General features: G+C 39.4%; 1 protein-coding gene across 1 annotated transcript in view; it reads right to left on the bottom strand.

The window, feature by feature from the left end:
- Nucleotides 1-1,853: 1,853 nt before the first annotated feature.
- Nucleotides 1,854-21,056, bottom strand: part of PPTC7 (protein phosphatase targeting COQ7) — a 41,032-nt gene continuing 21,829 nt past the window's right edge. The window contains exons 2-6 of the mRNA XM_081539954.1: nt 19,340-19,519; nt 11,145-11,343; nt 7,782-7,905; nt 6,237-6,366; nt 1,854-2,273 (exon numbers count right to left, since the gene is read on the bottom strand). Coding sequence (XP_081396080.1) covers nt 2,215-2,273; nt 6,237-6,366; nt 7,782-7,905; nt 11,145-11,343; nt 19,340-19,519 — 692 coding nt within the window. The 3' untranslated portion in view covers nt 1,854-2,214. The remainder of the gene's footprint in view (nt 2,274-6,236; nt 6,367-7,781; nt 7,906-11,144; nt 11,344-19,339; nt 19,520-21,056) is intronic.

The raw sequence follows: 21,056 nt of genomic DNA, 5'->3' as shown, positions 1-21,056 counted from the left end.
AGACTAAGTTGATTAAATGAGTTGTGTAAAATACCATCAATCTACCTTTATGAAGACGGTGTTTGATGAGTTTAGATGAGTGCAAAGAAAAGCCAGTGACTTGACCAGCACTACTCTTACCAGGAATTAAATGTATGCAATGGAAAATTAATACAAAATATACCTGGATCATAAGGCTCCATGCCTCTGACCAGAAATAATTAAAAACCCAGCAAAAGAACTGAAGTTGTCAGTCCAAGTGTAAATGTATTCCTTCCAACAAAACCTTTCTGGATGCAACTTTCTTTACTTTTTAAATACAGAGAGACTGCAAATAGTTTGTGCAAAATAAATACCCTACCACTTGCCACTCACCCGTCTGTGTATTATCACAGCACGATGGGTTCTCATTATTTGAACAGTCTCTCTCCACTCCCTACCCCACCCCCCGATCTCCTTTACCAAAGAATTCTGTTTTGTCAAGTTAGGGTAGTTAAGGCATTCTGACAAGTAATTAAAGGTGATTCAAAATAGATATCTAAACATTATGCCAATTTAGGAATAGTAGATAAATTACTGAACGGCTTACAAATGAATAACTCATTCTTATTATAAATGAAATGCCTGTTACAAGCATGATGCATTGAAATATAGTAATGACATGTACATGGTACATGTTAAACAATTTTAAATAAAACAAGCTTGACAGTTACTCAAATATACAGTACAAATTCACAAAACAAAATCTTTTTAAAACAAGTTGAGGTAACCTCAAACATAAGTTTTAATGCAATAAACCAGGGAATAAGTATCTCCTTTAGAGAAAGAGACTTTCTATGTTCTCCTCAAGTAGATTCTCATCAGGTTTAATTGCATTCTTATCTATACACCAATGTTACCTGACTTATATATAAAACATGGCTTTAATTTAAGGATTTCTAAGTATATATATTTTTCTACCACCAAGTTAATGAAGGAAAAAAACTGACCCCAAAATATATATCTTTACAGCAGTCAACTTGTACACAAACCTTAAAAATAACTTTGAGCTTGCAGATAATGGAAAACTGAATACGGGATAATTTTATAGGGAAACTATACACTGCAAGATGGCTATTTGGAAACTGTAAACATTAAGCTTGATTTGGAAACCCCTAAATTTCTGTGGAGGGCAAATGCAAATGTCAGATCACTAGACATCTTCCTCGTGGACTCTTGTGCCACTGCCATGGTGCTCTTTCACATGGACTCCCTGAATTTGGTACATGCTCTACAGAAAGCAAGGCTACTAATGACAGGTCTAAGACATGAGGGGTGGCATGACCTGATAGGCCAACAAAATTCAAAGTTAGAGCTGTCCATTCTCAACCCTTCAGGCCTGTGGGCCTAGAGCTCTCATGTGGGGGCATCATACCAGACAGCTGGGAGGAACTTCAGCTGCAACATTAAACACCTAGGCCTTGAGGAATTTTATAACCTTGAATAATATTCCATTTAAAAATTCTGGTAAGGAGTCTCCCCAACCCCTCCTGCAGATAAGCCACCAGCCTGTGATATGCACTAAACTGCTGAAACTTTCATCACAGGAGCACAATCAACCTGTTAAAAACCATGAAACATTTGCATCCATAGAACTAAACTGAATTTTTCTTTCAACCTGCAAAAAAAAAAAAAGGCTCCCAGGATCAAGATTTTATAATCCAGAGCAATTTTTTAGAGCAAAATTATAAGCCCCTGAAAAATAGGAGTTTATAATGAAAACATAAAGCCACACTCAATCCTAACAGACTGTATAGTTCACGTGTAACGCATCATTTGATGAGTATGTTTCTAGTAGATGTATCGTAACACAATTTGTGTCAAGACTTTTAAAATCCCTTTTACACACTGTAATTCTGAATTCACTTTACCAATATTACTCATTTTCAATACTTCAACCGTTTTCAAAAAGTAATAGTCATTTTGGCTTCGAAAACATCCATCCCATCATGGAAAGGACAATGTGAAGGCCAATCTTCAGATCTTGATTTTCTTCAAATGTTGCTGGCAGATATGAGCAGTAGAATGACAGTAGTGGTTCTCAACAAGGATCTCAAAAAGACAGGCAAAAGGTTTACATCACTGGCCATTGAGATCAGTGGCAAAGAAACGTGGTCCTGCCAGCAGGATCAGCACACACAGCAGGGGAGAATTTGGGATGATGAAAGGGGAGGCAGGAGTTGACACCTAGGTGAGTCAATCTGTATACTCAGCCACTATTGAGAGAAGGACGGTGATGTCATCTGGCTTTCCACCTACAATGAAAATGAAAATGTATTCATACATTTTAAGAGGAAAAATCAAGAAAAAACTGTAAGCCAAAATACTTAAGTACTAGGAGACAAATACAAATACTGGCATTTCAGGCAGGTTAGGTTTGTCAATATACTCTAGTAGAAAAAAAGGGGAAAAAAATTGATAAATAGTTAAAACACACCAAGAAATTACTTCTAATTTAACTGAAACTTAAAAACCTCTCTGCTCCTTTACAATAGGAGCTTTGTTAAAATGGCCACCACAACATCCTCTGTTTATAGAAATCACAATAAAGACAAAATGTTGCTAAGATTTATTCTGTCTGACAAGAAAGTTCTGTGTTCCACCCCGCGAAATCCTAATTTGGACAGACATACCCAGTGTTTTGAAACTAGTTGATAGTCTTGTAGTCTAATCTGGCAAACAGCTATCAGTTCAGTTTAGTCGCTCAGTCGTGTCCGACTCTGCAAAGCCATGAACTGCAGCACGCCAGGACTCCCTATCCATCACCAGCTCCCTGAGTCCACCCACACCATGTCCATCGAGTCGGCGATGCCATCCAGCCATCTCATCCTCTGTCGTCCCCTTCTCCTCCTGCCCTCAATCTTTCCCAGCATCAGGATCTTTTCAAATGAGTCAGCTCTTCGCATCAGGTGGCCAAAGTATTGGAGTTTCAGCTTCAACATCAGTCCTTCCAACAAACACCCAGGACTGATCTCCTTCAGGATGGACTGGTTGGATCTCCTTGCAGTCCAAGAGACTCTCAAGAGTCTTCTCCAACACCACAGTTCAAAAGCATCAATTCTTTGGCACTCAGCTTTCTTTATAGTCCAACTCTCACATCCATACATGACCACTGGAAAAACCATAGCCTTGACTAGACGGACCTTTGTTGGCAAAGTAATGTCTCTGCTTTTTATTATGCTGTCTGGGTTGACCATAACTTTCCTTCCAAGGAGTAAGTGTCTTTTAATTTCATGGCTGCAGTCACCATCTGCAGTGATGTTGGAGCCCCAAAAAATAAAGTCAGCCACTGTTTCCACCGTTTCCCCATCTATCTGCCATGAAGTGAGGGGACCAGATGCCATGATCTTAGTTTTCTGAATGTTGAGCTTTAAGCCAACTTTTTCACTCTCCTCTTTCACTTTCATCAAGAGGCTCTTTAGTTCTTTTTCACTTTCTGCCATAAGGATGGTGTCATCTGCATATCTGAGGTTATTGATATTTCTCCCAGCAATCTTGATTCCAGCTTGTGCTTCCTCCAGCCCAGCATTTCTCATGATGTACTCTGCATATAAGTTAAATAAGCAGAGTGACAATATACAGCCTTGACGTACTCCTTTTCCTATTTGGAACCAGTCTGTTGTTCCATGTCCAGTTCTAACTGTTGCTCCTGACCTGCATACAGGTTTCTCAAGAGGCAGGTCAGGTGGTCTGGTATTCCCATCTCTTTCAGAATTTTCCACAGTTTATTGTGATCCACACAGTCAAAGGTTTTGGCATAGTCAATGAAGCAGAAATAGATGTTTTTCTGGTACTCTCTTGCTTTTTCGATGATCCAGCAAATGTTGGCAATTTGATCTCTGGCTCCTCTGCCTTTTCTAAAACCAGCTTGAACATCTGGAAGTTCACGGTTCACGTATTGCTGAAGCCTGGCTTGGAGAATTTTAAGCATTACTTTACTAGCATGTGAAATGAGTGAAATTGTGCAGTAGTTTGAGCATTCTTTGGCATTGCCTTTCTTTGGGATTTGAATGAAAACTGACCTCTTCCAGTCCTGTGGCCACTGCTGAGTTTTCCAGATTTGCTGGCATATTGAGTGCAGCACTTTCACAGCATCATCTTTCAGGATTTGAAATAGCTCAACTGGAATTCCATCACCTCCACTAGCTTTGTTCGTAGTGATGCTTCCTAAGGCCCACTTGACTTCACATTCCAGGATGTCTGGGTCTAGGTGAGTAATCACACCATCGTGATTGTCTGGGTCGTGAAGAACTTTTTTTTGTGTGTGTGAAGAACTTTTTTGTACAATTCTTCTGTGTATTCTTGCCACCTCTTCTTAATATCTTCTGCTTCTCTTAGGTCCCTACCATTTCTGTCCTTTATTGAGCCCATCTTTGCATGAAATGTTCCCTTGGTATCTCTAATCTTCTTGAAAAGATCTCTAGTCTTTCCCATTCTATTGTTTTCCTCTATATCTTTGCACTGATCGCTGAGGAGGGCTTTCTTATCTCTCCTTGCTATTCTTTGGAACTCTGCATTCAAATGGGTATATCTTTCCTTTTCTCCTTTGCTTTTCGCTTTCCGTCTTTTCACAGCTATTTATTTGTACAGCCTCCTCAGACAGCCATTTTGCTTTTTTGCATTTCTTTTTCTTGGGGATTATCTTGATTCCTGTCTCCTGTACAATGTCACAAACCTCCATCCATAGTTCATCAATCATTCTATCAGATCTAGTCCTTTAAATCTATTTCTCACTTCCATTGTATAGTCATAAGGGATTTGATTTAGGTCATACCTGAATGATCTGGTAGTTTTCTCCACTTTCTTCAATTTCAGTCTGAATTTGGCAATACGGAGTTCATGATCTGATCCACAGTCAGCTCCCGGTCTTGTTTTTGCTGACTGTATAGAGCTTCTCCATCTTTGGCTGCAAAGAATATAATCAGTCTGATTTCTATGTTGGCCATCTGGTGATGTCCATGTGTAGAGTCTTCTCTTGTGTTATTGGAAGAGGGTGTTTGCTATGACCAGTGCATTGTCTTGGCAGAACTCTATTAGCCTTTGCCCTGCTTCATTCTGTACTCCAAAGCCAAATATGCCTGTTACTCCAGGTGTTTCTTGACTTCCTACTTTTGCATTCCAGTCCCCCATAATGAAAAGGACATCTTTTTTGGGTGTTAGTTCTAGAAGGTCTTGTAGGTCTTCATAGAACTGTTCAACTTCAGCTTCTTCGGTGTTACTGGTCGGGGCATAGACTTGAATTACCGTAATACTGAACGGTTTGCCTTGGAAACGAACAGAGATCATTCGGTCGTTTTTGAGATTGCGTCCAAGTACTGCATGCTTTTTTTCTATTTAATATTTCCCAGACAGCTAAGAAATGCTTTACGTGTCATAGTATTATACCTGCAAGAAACTGACCAACTCTACAAGTGCTGATATGCTAGCACCAACATGTTATCCAAGCTCAAAGCTGAGCTACTGGCCTGCTCCCAAAGTTACACATTGCTCAGTAGATAGGAAGACTCTAGGCAAGGACAGTCTTCCCTTTTCAAAACATCCCACAGAGGCAGGCGGGATGAACTGGGAGACTGGGATTGACATATATACACTGCTATGCATAAAACAGATAACTAATGAGAACCACTGCATCACACAGGGGACTCTACTCAGTGCTCTGTGGTGACCTAAATAGGAAGGAAATCCAAAAAAGGGGACATATGGCTGATTCACTTTGCCGTACGACAGAAACTAACACAACACTGTAAAGCAATTAATTAAAATTAATAAAAATTAATAAAACACAAAAAACTTGCTGTAGCAATTTGGTAGGCAAATACTGTGAATGAGTCCCACAAAGCCAGAGGAAGGAAGAAATGAAATGTCAGACTTGTGAAGGGCAGAATGTTTAAACCATTAGGAATGTCCAGGCCCTCCAGGCAGAGCTTGGAGGTTTTCTGGGCTCGGGTCCAAGCAGAGCATTGGTGGCAATAAAGGGCTTCAGGTTCCACCTGCCTCTGCAGCCAGTGAAGTGAAGGGCACCTCTGTCGGGAACATGTGCACTTGCTGTCCTCCAGGCTTCGGGCCTGCTGACCTTGTTCAAAGCCACAGGCTCACAGCTGGAGAGGACCCCTCAGCAGTCTCACCCCAGTGCAGCAGCTGGCCTCACACACAGCCCAGAATGTTCCCATCCCCTATGTCCCCAATTAGTCCTTATGAACTTCCCAAAGAATGCTTACCTCTCACATTCAATCCGTTGTCACATGCAAACTGTGCAAAAGGTGACATATAATTTGGGTCATAGGCCAGCTCATGAGCTTGCTCAGCAATGCTTCTTGCCGTCTGTTGTATACTCTCATAATTTGAATTCTAATACGAAAATATGAAGGAGATATTTTTACCAAAATGCCTCACATGATTTCTACACACAAGTAAACATCACTTTTTAAGGCAGTAATATTCATCTAATCATAGTTTCCACCATTTAAGTTTTATTCCAGTTAGAGAAGACACTGAAACATAATACCTCAACTAAAATGAACGCGATCACCAGTGCTGCCTGCATAGGATGTCAATGAGAAAGTTCTCTGTGAGGACGGCCTTGGGTCCTGAAGTTTGAATTTTCATATCTTCCCGCCCCGCCCCGCCCCCCCCCATTTGAAATTCTTAAGGCATTCTTGGTAAAATGGGATGGGATTGAAGGGGCGGATTTTGATAGCATTTTAGGATGACCTCAGAAGTCTCCCTGCTTGGGAACGCACCCCTGGCCAAGCGCAGTGTGCTTGCTCTCCAAGTAAATGCTGCCAGTTGCCCCACTGAAAAGCCCTCTCTATTCTCTATTTCTTCTCCATGCTTTATTTTTCTTCTTTTTATTTAGCAACAACACTATTTCGATTCTTTCTTTTTCTGTATTCTCTGTCTTCCTCCACTAGAATGTAAGCCCCATAAGGTCAGGGAATGTGTCATTTCTGCCTCTCATTCTGTTACATACATGGCACAGTGCCAGCAAGTGTCAGCACCTGATCTTTCCTAAGCTCCACAGACAAAGCATGGTGTTAAGGATTTCTAGTGCATGGTCTTGGTTCATCCTCACCACAGCCCTACAAAACAGGGTCTTTGAACCACCCCACCCCTACTTTACAGGTGAGAAAAACATTGCTAAGAAAGTTTAGAAAACTCAACGTCATACTGGTTAGTAGTAAAAACATGAGAAAAGATCAACCCCCCCAAGTCAGTACTTTACAAAGCCAGGAGAATATGCAGACTGGCTTTCACTTTCTTCCACTCACTGTATGGGCCAAGTCTGAACTGTTTTGTTACTGGTGATAGCTCAGATCACATCAAGCCCCTAGCTGCCTGCTACCTTTGGCTGCTGCCTTGGCTGGCTCTGGTATGATGATTTCCTATCTTTCCCAGCCTCAACATCTGCTGGGTTTGTTACGAGACTAAAAAATGAAAGATAACCAGCAACCAACATCATTAAATACCATTAAAACACAATTAAAAACATAAACAAGAAATCTCCTGTCAGGGTTTTTCCTATCTTTACCACCCTACTAAAGAAAGGCTTGGATGAGAAGCCTCTTTTTTCCTCAGGTTTTCCAATTGTGAATACTTCTGTCTACAATTGTTCAGAACAAGATCAGAACCATTTTCATTTTCCTAAATTCACAAAATAGTCCTTTCCAAAACTACAAAAAGAGCTTATGCAATTGAATTAATAAAAAAACTCAGCTGCCCAGGGAGGGTCACTGTTTCTAAAGGCCCACCTTTGAGTTAATTACCTTTAACTTTTTTAGCTCCTGAAGGATCATATAGTCAGGCATGTTGTCAAAGAGTCCATCTGTCGCTGTCAGGATAATGTCTCCTAACTGGACATCAAAAGATGTGCTATCAGCGGCATCTGGGCTGTGACAAGGACAGGGTAGGGGCAAAGTTAGCAAAGCCCTTTAGAGATATTGTTAAAAGTTTCCAACGGGGACGATGCTACAATATAATGAGGCTTTAAGGAAAACTAATTTATAGTAGCAGTCAATAATAAAAACCACTATTCTGAAATTCCTAACCTTGAAAAAAATTAAGTGAAAACTCTGATATAAATCTTTCAAAAGATTAACAAAAATTATCAAGTAAAACTGAGTTTGATGATTAGTCACATGTGCTTTAAAAGGCGGAAGGATTCTTTTCTGAGTCAGACACTAAAATGCCTCTAGAATCCTAGTGGAAATGAGTCTTTGTTTCGTAATTCTTTAGCGCCAAATTCCACCCTCTCTTACTCACTTTCCACTCATCAGTTTCCCTGCAGGCTTGAATTTGGAGGCTGTGTTCTAGTGGAATAACTGAGCACTATGGAGGAGCACATGCAAGTCCTGTTAAGAATTAATTCATGTGAAATATCTACAATGGTATTTCTTACTATAATACTAGTAATTACTGGTATATTACTAGTAATACCAAATCAGTATTAATAAATCACCCTTACCCTGGCAGAGTAAAGACTGTGTCTCTCAGAGCTTACTAAGTTCTCATCATGCACAGGTTACTTATTTATAAGGGCTCCTGGCACACAATACGTCTCCAAGAAATAGTTAATGAATGAAGAATCACAGTAACTAACCCTCCAATTTGGGTAAAGACTCAATATTGTTAATGAAAAGAACAAAGTACTGTGTGTGTGAGAAAGAAAGATGTATATATGTAGGTGCTTCTACATGCAAAGAATAAATCTGGAAGGATTCAAAGAAACATAACTGGCTGCCTCTGAGGACAGGTGGTAGATTTTTCATTACATCTGTGTAAAACTTTTTTAAAAAGATAGAGGGGAGACTTACCTGAAGAAAACAGAAGCCCAGGTGGGGAGAAAAAGAGAAGATAATATATTCAAAGAGTTCATGGCCCCCTTGGAGACTGGTTCTCAGCCATTTTGAAAGGCCAGCTCTACCACTTCCAGGCCTCCAAGGTGAGGGAAAGGTGAGATATCTGATAATCTGCCTTAACGTGTAATTAGGGAACAAGAGCCAGGAAAAAATTCATACACTGACCCAGAATGGAGGGGCAGAACCAAAACACCTTAAGCCTCACCAAAAAAAAACAAAACAAAAACAAAACACAAAAAGCCTAAATTGTTTAAGTGATGTGTTATAAAATTTGTAAAGGGAAAACATAAAAACAAACAGACTACCCATGCCTGCTGGGGATTTACACTAAGAAAATTTCTAGTTTGTCTTCTGTTGACTGAGGAAAGCAGCACCATACCTAAAAGTTCTGTAACGGGCTTCTGACAAGGAACAAACTAACTTTCATTATACATTTATACAATAACATAGTTGTTTTAACAACAATAATAGCTGTTGTCAAAACAGCTATTAAAGGAAATTTGTAGGTTAAGGTTAAAATCATATTTTATAGATAAGAGAGACTGATAACAAAGGAGATAATAAGCAGCCAAGAGAAAAAAAAAAAGACACGCACTAAAACAGACTGTAAATTGGTAGAAACCAGGTCGATTTCTTCCATGGAATAAAGAGAAACAATACAAGACATTTCACATTTGCTCAGTCTTTGGAAATGAATCAGACTCTAGAAGTTTAGATTAATGACCAGGTTGGCACTGAAGCTCTATTTTATGCTGAGGTTTTTCTTTCCCCAGGAGTGTCTTTTGCTATGCTGCTTGTGAGAGACTTGCTGCCATTGGACAGTTTGTCCTCATCTCCCAACACTCCCACCCATGAGCTTGGTGTTCCGCCAGCTGCAGTTTTGCCCATTTTGATTGAACATACTGTGCTGCTGGAAACTTTTGACTGCACTGAAACACGAGCTGCAATCACATGCTAGCAAACTGTCTCTGGGCTCCAGGGGAAGCAACCTCCACCTCACTGGCAGGACAGGCCAAGTGCTGCCCTGACCAAACTGTCCCAAAGATAGCTTGTGAGGTACCGCAGGGCCACTCTAGCACTGGGAAGTCAAAACAACAAGGATCAAATAAAGGAAAATTAAAAACACCGTTTTTCCAAAAACTGTTAGCTGAACTTGACATTTACCAAGGTCTTGGGTTCTGAGTTTGCTTCACTCCAATGTGACTAATATCGATGTGGTATTACAGCCAACTGAAGAAGGGCCTATAATCAAATTTTCTTACAATTATGGTAATCTGCCTTACTCTGAAAGTAAAAAAAAAATGCTTTCTTCTCTGTAGGAGTCACCAATAGACTTTAGATGGGTAATATGGAGCACTTATATAACATGCTCCTTCTAGTTAAAAGATGGCAGTACTCATCATTTTACCTTAGTTTGGACCTAAGATTTGGCCTAATAAGAACTATTAAGTAGAGACAATCTGTATTTTTACAACAGGTAAATCTGTACTTTTACAGAGACAATCTGTACTTTTACAACAGGATCATTACCCATTTTACCACATTTATGAATTGCCAACAATGTTTGTGTCAAACCCTATAAGCTTGTTAAAGGCAGTGAAATCTGAGACTGTCTTAGTATTACTCTGTACGCTGATCTGAGAAAAGATAAACTATAGAAGTTGATTCAAAAAACTATTGATTGTCCTGGAAAGGTCTTGACAGTTTAAAATGAACTGAGAAGGTGTTGGGAAGAAAAAAAAGCACACATCTCAAGAGCACCAGAGAACATTCCCAAGACCACCTTTAAGTCCATTTCCTGCAAGTTAACTTTGCCAGACAAGTTCTGCAAGGACTGCCAAGTTCCACTTGATGCATATTATAGGCAGCTCTGAGAATCAGGAAGTTATTCTGATAAATAAAGCAGATGTCTGTTTGCATTCTTCCCTAATAACATATGCAAAATCTTGTATAAGGCACGGCACACATGAACAATGACTCATTTCTCCAGCACTACTTAACAAATACAACTGTATGGACCATGTGGTCTTGGTATGAAAAACTGATATTCTATAAGCCTGAAATAGTATTTTCACAGTCAGGTCAAATTACTAGGTGTTTATCAGAATTCATCTTGGCTGGAAATCAAGTTCAAGCAGAATATCTTTCGATGTCAGACTAAAAGGTCTTCAATGTGTCTTCTCTTCTCACGTGAGAATGGAAAATGCCCATCTCCAAGAGCCTACTTAAGGGGAGTGGGAGGGAACCTGTTGGTGAGAGAGGGGAGATTACCTGTCACTCAAGACAACTCCCTCGGCTTCGGGGGGTGCGATGGAGAGCTGGAATGGAGTGTTGAAGTAATGCTGCTGCTCATCTGATCGGTGCACAACTTCCCCACCCCTGACAACCAGAAAGCCTGAGTCACCCAGGTTTGCTGTGTGTAAGCGGTGGCTAGTTCTGTCCAGCACCACGATGCAGGCAGTACTGCTACCTAGAAACAAAAACAATGTCCATTTATTTTCTATTCCCAGACTGTCTCTGCATACACATTTTTATCATATCATCCTGAGGAGCAACATACCATAATGTGAACCTCCTTTGCCTGCCTTAACAGGTCCTTTCTTAGTTACGGCTCCATACCCATGTCAGTAGTAATGTTATCTCAATCAACACGATGGGGAGAGAAAAAGGGATTTATACTACACATACAAAGTGGGCCACCGATGATCTGGATTCCTCCACTTGCAGAGATAAGAAATAATAAAAATGGCTGGTATTTAACCACATTATTTCATTTCAATAGTGCTATAATCTATGCCAAAGTTTCAAAAGGATGTTGTTGAGATATTAAGTTTTAATACTTAAATGCCAAAATGAGAATGTCATGTTTCCATGACATTTTTCATTAGTCACTGGCAGAAAGCCTTCCCTGTGAATTCACTAACATTTAAGACAGGGCACATAACTTCAATTTTTAACAGGATTTCCATCTGCTGAGGTCATGAAAAACTTTTACTGCAGACTCATTATGGAGTAACAATACCAAGTTTCATGGGTGGAGAATCAACCTGTTCACTTTACAGAGACCAATAACGGTTAGAGGGAACATTCTAAGCAGAAGCTTCTGTGTACCTTTGTAGCACACAGCTCACAGGACCTTTCTCAGCCTGAGGTTGGTAATACAATTAGTGAGATTGCTTTCAAATGCTAAAATTTCAACCTATACCTACAGAAAATGGCAAAATTGAAAAATAAGCAGTTCAACAACCGTGTAAATGGTCTGTAAATATATTTTTTTTAAATGATCACTGCACTAGTATAGGGAACGTGGTCACTCTCATTTCGTGGTGATGAGAGTAAAACTTAAATAAATCTTTCTAAAGGGCAATATTGCCCTGAAAAATGTACATATCCTTTGACCTAGCAATTCCATTTGTGAGGATTTATTATAAGAAAACAGAGATGCAAACCAGACTTAAGTACAAAACACTGTATAAGATCACAAAGAACTGGAAACAACCTCAACATCTAAAATTAAGGGGTTGGTTATATAAATTACAGCTCATCCATACAATGGGAGGCTATGCACTATCACATAATACTTAGGAATACAGACTCTAGACAGCCTGCCTGCATCTTAACACTAGCTCTGCCACTTACTAGCATGTGACCTGGGACAAATTATGTAACCTGTCTGTGCCTTAGTTTCCTCATCTATAAAAACAGGGATAACAGTAACTACCTCAGAGAATTGTTTGTAAGATAAAATTAGTTAAATCATGTCAAAGACTTACAACAAATAATAAGTGTTAGCTGGCTATTTGACAGCAACTAAAATTGTGCAAGAGAAATATATTTGAAAATGAAAGATAAGTGAAACAAGTAGATTATAAGCTCGTATTAAAGTTACCTTTAAAAAGTGATACCAAATGTAACGAACTGTACATCAGAAACACCAATATTTACTGTAATCTTTTTTTAAAAAGCACAATATGCAGGCAAAAGCTAACCTGCTAAAATGACAGTTAAAGGGCAAAAAGAAAAAAATAAAACAGGCTGTGGAACCAGCTGTGTTAAATCCCAGTGCTCTATCATTTTCTAGCCATGTGATGTGGCCGGGGGCAAACCACTTATTCTCTCTAGGCCTCAGTTTCTTCCTAGCAAAATGGGGAATAAAAGTACCTACAAATGTACTTCACTGGGGCTACTGTGAGCACAAAGTAGATTCAATTCCTGTTACTATTATTCTATGCACAAAGAAAAAAGGTCAGGAAGCATAATCACTAAAAAATTAATAGTTTTCTTAATGGATTATAAGTAATTTAAATTTTTGTTACTGTTTCCTTAATGAAAATGTGTAACTTAATTTAAAAACACTTAAATATAAGCATTTGTGTCACTGTAATGTTCAGAAATTCTGTTTCCTTGTTATCTACAGTATATGCACGGGTACAAATCTGACACGTTAATGCTAAATTATCTAGTCCCTACCCATTAAATGTCAAAGAAAAGAAAAACAGAGGTAACTAACTGGTCTTGCTGTCTGAGAACCTATTCTATAGCTTATATTAGAGCTAAAGTCACCAATTACCCTTCCTTCCTAACCCAATGCACAAAAAATCCAATCATTTACATCATTAACAGAACCAACACACAAAAGATCTTCTGAAAGCTAATGTAATTATTTCAACTGAGAACAAAAAAATGACAGATGAGAAGCACAGTCCTGAAGATGATGCTGCAGGAAGGACTCATGTTGACTCATTATTACTCACTGACACACCTAGGTTATCATTTTGCTACCCTTGTGGCAGTCACCCGCTGTGTTAGAATCAAAATGGTCCTCGTGAGTGATAGACAGAGCTTTAACATGCAAAGCAGTGCCAAGGAGGGAAAGCTCGGCCTTACACAATCATCTGGGCCTCTTCAAATTACTGATGAGTACAGCGGCTCAGGCCCTGACAGTCTAATATCGGGGAGAAGAGTTCATCCTTACATGTTTGATGAAGAACAAACAGGCAAAGAAGAAAGAAAAGAGTGCTAAGAACCATGCTGAATATTCAGATGAGCAATCCCGACAGGTCCCCAAGCATATCCCTCATGATAAAATGGAAGTATTTTTATCACCTGGCCCTTACTCTGTAAACTACAGTTAAGCATTTCGGGCAGCAAAGGAAGAAAGGGATAACCTTACAAGGATAAACCCCTCAGGTTCTTAAGATATGTTGGTTTCATAAAACCTAAATCCACTTAAGGGTTTCTGAGGAAATAATATATGTCAACAATTAGCCTATGATGCCAATCCAGATCTAAAAGCAGCTAGAAATTCTCCAGAAATAAGTGGTTACAGCTATCAGCTCGCCCTTTATACTGGAATTATGCTTTTTCAAAGTTTAAGATTTTTTTTAAAAGATTACCTAATCTTATAAAGTTATTATTTGTAATTACAGCTGAGGTTCAGTAAAACTTAGCAGCCTGCCTTTGCCAAAATATATTTGGGTTTTAGTTACAAACAGCTTAGAGATATGTAGATGAGGTAAGAGAGAAGTATGTATGTTGTCAAACACAGTAAGAAAGGAATATTTCAAAGTGTCTTTTAGGAGAAAGTGGTTAATTATAACATTCAGTGTAAAAATCCTCTTTTACGTCCTTAAACTTATTCTACTAAGATCTCCAGTTACATGAAGGTGAACAGGGGAAAAAGCAGTTATAAGGAAGAAATTCAGCAAAAAAACAAAGCTTTCAAAGCACAAAATGAGGATAGTTGTTATAGGTTGTAACAGTTTATCCAAGTCACAATAATTTAGTACATGCACTGAGGGTTGGGGTTAGAGCGGTACTGGCAGAAGACTCACAGGAATGTACAGGAGTCAGGTCTCTGGTGTCGTGTCTACAGACTCTCTGTTAGATGGTACCCTGCAATGTGTCTTCTTTTCCCTTGAGATGTTTCTGAGTATTGTAAGAAGCTTTAAGTCACTGCTTTTCACACAAAAAGATTTATTTAGTTAACATGAAATAAGGGGGTCAGAGGTTAGGTGGTTTGCCTAAAGTCATATGGCAAGTTGACAGGTGCTAGAAATAGAATCTAGGATGTTTCAAGGTACCTGGGAAGTTCAAGATTGCAAGTCCAAAATAGCATATTAAGACAAAGTAGTATATTGAAACCTCAAGACAAGATTTCTCTTCAGTTAGAAGGAGAACAAGCAGGTTAATCACAGCACAGAGAAGACAGAAGCACAATGGAAACAACCCCTTCTTACAAAGGTTTCAAATTGAAGGTGAAATTCTACAAAAATGGAGATCTCCATTAACAATGAAAAGAGAAGGCTGATTTTAAATGTGCCTGGTGACTGGGAGGGGGCCTTCTAGTAACCAGAAAGATGCTCGCAATTAGCAGAAACTTAATAACACCCTTTCTGAGAGCCTGCTTAGAAGGCTGGGTAAGTGCCCAAGAAACCATTTAACAAACAAATGGAGAAGCTTGGCCAAAGGATGCTCCGTTGGCATGCCATATAAACAAACACTACTGAAAGGTGCACACTATGCTACTGGAGATCAGTGGAGAAATAACTCCAGAAAGAATGAAGGGATGGAGCAAAACAACACCCAGTTGTGAATGGGACTGGTGATAGAAGCAAGATTCGACGCTGTAAAGAGCAATATTGCATAGGAACCTGGAATGTTAGGTCCATGAATCAGGGAAAATTGGAAGTGGTCAAACAGGAGATGACAAGAGTGAACATCGACATTCTAGGAATCAGTGAACTAAGATGGACTGGAATGGGTGAATTTAACTCAGATGACCATTATATCTACTACTGTGGGCAGGAATCCCTTAGAAGAAATGGAGTAGCCCTCATAGTCAACAAGAGAGTCTGAAATGCAGTACTTGGATGCAATCTCAAAAACGACAGAATGATCTCTGTTCGTTTCCAAGGCAAACCATTCAATATCACAGTAATTCAAGTCTATGCTCCAACCAGTAACACCAAAGAAGCTGAAGTTGAACAGTTCTATGAAGACCTACAAGACCTTCTAGAACTAACACCCAAAAAAGATGTCCTTTTCATTATAGGGGACTGGAATGCAAAAGTAGGAAGTCAAGAAACACCTGGAGTAACAGGCATATTTGGTTTTGGAGTACAGAATGAAGCAGGGCAAAGGCTAATAGAGTTCTGCCAAGACAATGCACTGGTCATAGCAAACACCCTCAACACCCTCTTCCAACAACACAAGAGAAGACTCTACACATGGACATCACCAGATGGCCAACATAGAAATCAGACTGTTTATATTCTTTGCAGCCAGAGATGGAGAAGCTCTATATAGTCAGCAAAAACAAGACCAGGAGCTGACTATGGATCAGATCATGAACTCCTTATTGCCAAATTCAGACTGAAACTGAAGAAAGTGAGGAAAACCACTAGACCATTCAGGTATGACCTAAATCAAATCCCTTATGACTATACAATGGAAGTGAGAAATAAATTCAAAGGCCTAGATCTGATAGAATGATTGATGAACTATGGATGGAGGTTTGTGACATTGTACAGGAGACAAGAATCAAGACCATCCCCAAGAAAAAGAAATGCAAAAAAGCAAAATGGCTGTCTGAGGAGGCCATACAAATAGCTGTGAAAAGACGGGAAGCGAAAAGCAAAGGAGAAAAGGAAAGATATACCCATTTGAATGCAGAGTTCCAAAGAATAGCAAGGAGAGATAAGAAAGCCCTCCTCAGCGATCAGTGCAAAGAAATAGAGGAAAACAATAGAATGGGAAAGACTATAGAGGTTTTTTTTCAAGAAAATTGGAGATACCAAGGGAACATTTCATGCAAAGATGGGCTCAATAAAGGACAGAAATGGTAGGGACCTAACAGAAGCAGAAGATATTAAGAAGAGGTGGCAAGAATACACAGAAGAATTGTACAAAAAAGTTCTTCACATCCCAGACAATCACGATGGTGTGATCACTCACCTAGAGCCAGACATCCTGGAATGTGAAGTCAAGTGGGCCTTAGGAAGCATCACTACAAACAAATCTGGTGGAGGTGATGGAATTCCAGTTGAGCTATTTCAAATCCTGAAAGATGATGCTGTGAAAGTGCTGCACTCAATATGCCAGCAAATATGGAAAACTCAGCAGTGGCCACAGGACTGGAAAAGGTCAGTTTTCATTCAAATCCCAAAGAAAGGCAATGCCAAAGAATGCTCAAACTCCCACAAAATTGCACTCATCTCACGTGCTAGTAAAGTAATGCTTAAAATTCTCTAAGCCAGGCTTCAGCAATACGTGAACCGTGAACTTCCAGATGTTCAAGCTGGTTTTAGAAAAGGCAGAGGAGCCAGAGATCAAATTGCCAACATTTGCTGGATCATCGAAAAAGCAAGAGAGTACCAGAAAAACATCTATTTCTGCTTCATTGACTATGCCAAAACCTTTGACTGTGTGGATCACAATAAACTGTGGAAAATTCTGAAAGAGATGGGAATACCAGACCACCTGACCTGCCTCTTGAGAAACCTGTATGCAGGTCAGGAAGCAACAGTTAGAATGGACATGGAACAACAGACTGGTTCCAAATAGGAAAAGGAGTACGTCAAGGCTGTATATTGTCACTCTGCTTATTTAACTTATATGCAGAGTACATCATGAGAAACGCTGGGGTGGAGGAAGCACAAGCTGGAATCAAGATTGTCGGGAGAAATATCAATAACCTCAGATATGCAGATGACACCACCCTTATGGCAGAAAGTGAAAAAGAACTAAAGAGCCTCTTGATAGAAGTGAAAGTGGAGAGTGAAAAAGTTGGCTTAAAGCTCAACATTCAGAAAACTAAGATCATGGCATCTGGTCCCCTCACTTCATGGCAGATAGATGGGGAAACAGTGGCTGACTTTATTTTTTCTGAGCTCCAGAATCACTGCAGATGGTGACTGCAGCCATGAAATTAAAAGATGCTTACTCCTTGGAAGGAAAGTTATGATCAACCAAGACAGCATAATAAAAAGCAGAGACATTACTTTGCCAACAAAGGTCCGTCTAGTCAAGGCTATGGTTTTTCCAGTGGTAATGTATGGATGTGAGAGTTGGACTATAAAGAAAGCTGAGCGCCGCAGAATTGATGCTTTTGAACTGTGGTGTTGGAGAAGACTCTTGCGAGTGCCTTGGACTGCTAGGAGATCTAACTGGTCCATCCTAAAGGAGATCAGTCCTGGGTGTTCATTGGAAGGACTGATGTTGAAGCTGAAACTCCAATACTTTGGCCACCTGATGCGAAGAGGTGACTCACTGGAAAAGACCCTGATGATGGTAAAGATTGAGGGCAGGAGGAGAAGGGGATGACAGAGGATGAGATGGCTGGATGGCATCACCAACTTGATGGACATGGGTGTGGGTGGACTTTGGGAGTTAGTGATGGACAGGGAGGCCTGGTGTGCTGTGGTTCACGGGGTCGCAAAGAGTCAGACACGACTGAGCGACTGAACTGGACTGGACATATCTGTATATTTTGTAAGACAAGATTAACAGGGATCTATACAGACTAATGTAACTGCTAACTGCGAGCAATTAGGCAGCCTATCTGCAACCTGAACTCCCCACAAGTAATCAACTGAGCTTTACATGTGGGACCTCAATCCCCTTTCTTCCTCCCTGGGAGAGAATCACTAACCCACTTATACAACCACTTGCTTTTCTTTCTTCTTTTATATTTTAGAAGCCCTAAACGATACGGTTGTATGTTCCTGAATTTGAAATTTATGGACTCAGACTGGTGGCTGGTATTCTGCAAAGTCGTCTTTCTCCTCAGCAACATGTTTCTGAGTACTGCATGCAACCTTAACTCATTCTGTTTCAAAATGCATTTTACTCCTGTAAATGACTTTTAGGCTGTTCCCAGTTCTCTGCTATTATAAATGAGGTTATTATGAACATTCTTGTACCCATCTCTTGATGTGCAAGAGCTTCTTGCACACAGATGTACAAGAGCTTCTCTAGTTCAAGGTAAAGACCCATAAGTTGAGGTTTTGGGACATATTATCTATTCATGTTTAACTTTATGCTTTAATTTGAAACTGTTTTCCAAAGTGGCTGTACTTATCTCAAGCAGTATTAAGTATTCTGGTGTAGCCTATAGCTTCTCCATCATACTGTTTTAACAGGAAGAGCCTCGGATAAACAGCTGGGCTGGTAAGTGATTTTCTTGGTTTTGTTGTTAACCGTCTCCTGGGCTTCTTTAAATTTTAGTTGCTCGGTTGTGTCTGAGTCTTTGCAAGCCCACCAGGTTCCTGTGTCCGTGGGATTCTCTGGCAAGAATACTGGAGTGGACAGCCATTGCCTTCTCCAGGGGATCTTCCCAACCCAGGGATCAAATCTGGGTCTTCAGCATTGCAGGCAGATTCTTTACTGTCTGAAACACCGGGTGGCGGGGGAGGGGGGACGGACGGGTTTCTTTAGAGAGGAAAACACATGGGATATCTACTTACCAAGCAAAGGTACTTTATTTTGCAGCAACTCACAGTAGCTTGTGGTGAGGATTCCAATGGGATTACTCGGGACAAACCGTCCTTCTTTTACTAACCGTTCACATGTTCGCATTAAAGTCCCTGAGAACTGAGAAGGATCAACACCATAGTCTCTCCATCCTCCTACACCATCCGCAACCCCTAAAAAAAAAAAAAATTTTAACATTCAAAAGATAGTCCTAATCAGCGTCTCAGGAATTCTTACCCCGTCTTCCTATTACTAATTTTACTACATACTAGCACATAAATTTACCGTGAAATTCAGAATAAAAATCAGTCAGGTTTAACATATTATACATTAATAGTCCTAAGCCATATTCTCTACTTAGAATCTGATCTTTCATATATTGATAAATAAACACGTGAGCTACCACAGGGTAGCATTGCCTCCCAGCCAAGGTTGTTTTCAGCAGGATTTTCATCTTTGTACATGAGTAGTTGTGTTATTAATCTTTGCTGTATTTTATAAGAATGAAAACTGATTTTCTTAAAAAGTGCTGATGCTACTGAGAATACAACTGAGCCAGAGCTGGCCATGATGAAGAATACCAAAGGCAGCAAACTTTTAACTTCAAATATTGGTCAATAATTGTGAAAGAGAGAACAAAATTAAGAATATATCCTACCCTCTTTGCTCCTTCCTCAGAGACAATCACTATCCTATACACGGCCACACTGCCCAGCAATAACTGCCACTACCGTGCGTGGCTAGTAAGCACTAGAAATGGGGCTGATTGATGCAAACTGAGAAATGCTCTAAGTATAAAACACACACTGGGCTTTTTGAAAACTTATTAGCATGAAAAAAGGGGTAAAATATCTCAGTAATTTTTATATTATTACATGTTGAAGTAATATTTTGGATATAATGTGCTAAAGAGAATACATTATGAAAATTAATGTCAAATTTAAAGTTTCTTTTTTAGTTAATGTGAATACTAGGAAATTTTAAATGACATATGTGGCTCACATTATATTTCTATTGGACAGCACTGGTATAGAGATTTTCATGGGTCCACAGAGCTCTTGATGATTTCAGTCTGCCTAAGACTCCTTTATCGTGAGGAAACTAGTGCTCAAGAAAAATCAGGCATCAAAGTCAACACCATACCATCTCCTACTCACTGCCTTGCAACATCAAGCTAGTTGTTCAACATTAAAATCGATTTCTATCTAATTTCAAACAAACTGAAATTGTTTGCTATTCAAACTAAACTAAAATTCAAACTGAAAGTCACATATATATATTATTAAGGTTTTAAGTAAACATAAATAAATGAACTTTTCTGGAATGATCTATAAGAAATATAGTTGTTTTTGAAACAAAAAAGACTGAAAGTGATCTGTGAACAAATGTGCGAGTTAAGCTTTTTACCTCACACTATTCTGTATTATTTAAATTTTATTTTTATAATAAGCATGTATTGATTTTATAACAAAAAATATTAGGGAATTTACAATTGTTAAGGGTTTCTGAGCATGAAACATCCTCCTTATATACACATTTTTTTTTCTTCCAGTTTTATTAGGATATTATTGTCCTATAGTACTATAGAAGTTTAAGGTGTACAGCATAATGATTTGACTTTCATACCACATGAAGTGACTTCACAGTAAGTTTAGTGAGCATCCATCATCTAATGTGTCAGGGTGCCTTGTGCTCAGTTGTGTCTGACTC

Source organism: Giraffa tippelskirchi, chromosome 11 (assembly GCF_054371585.1).
Source record: "Giraffa tippelskirchi isolate mGirTip1 chromosome 11, T2T-mGirTip1v1.2.pri, whole genome shotgun sequence".
In the NCBI taxonomy this organism is placed as follows: Eukaryota; Metazoa; Chordata; class Mammalia; order Artiodactyla; family Giraffidae; genus Giraffa; species Giraffa tippelskirchi.
The sequence above is the reverse complement of the archived record's forward strand: the minus strand, read 5'-3'. Positions and strand labels throughout refer to the sequence as shown.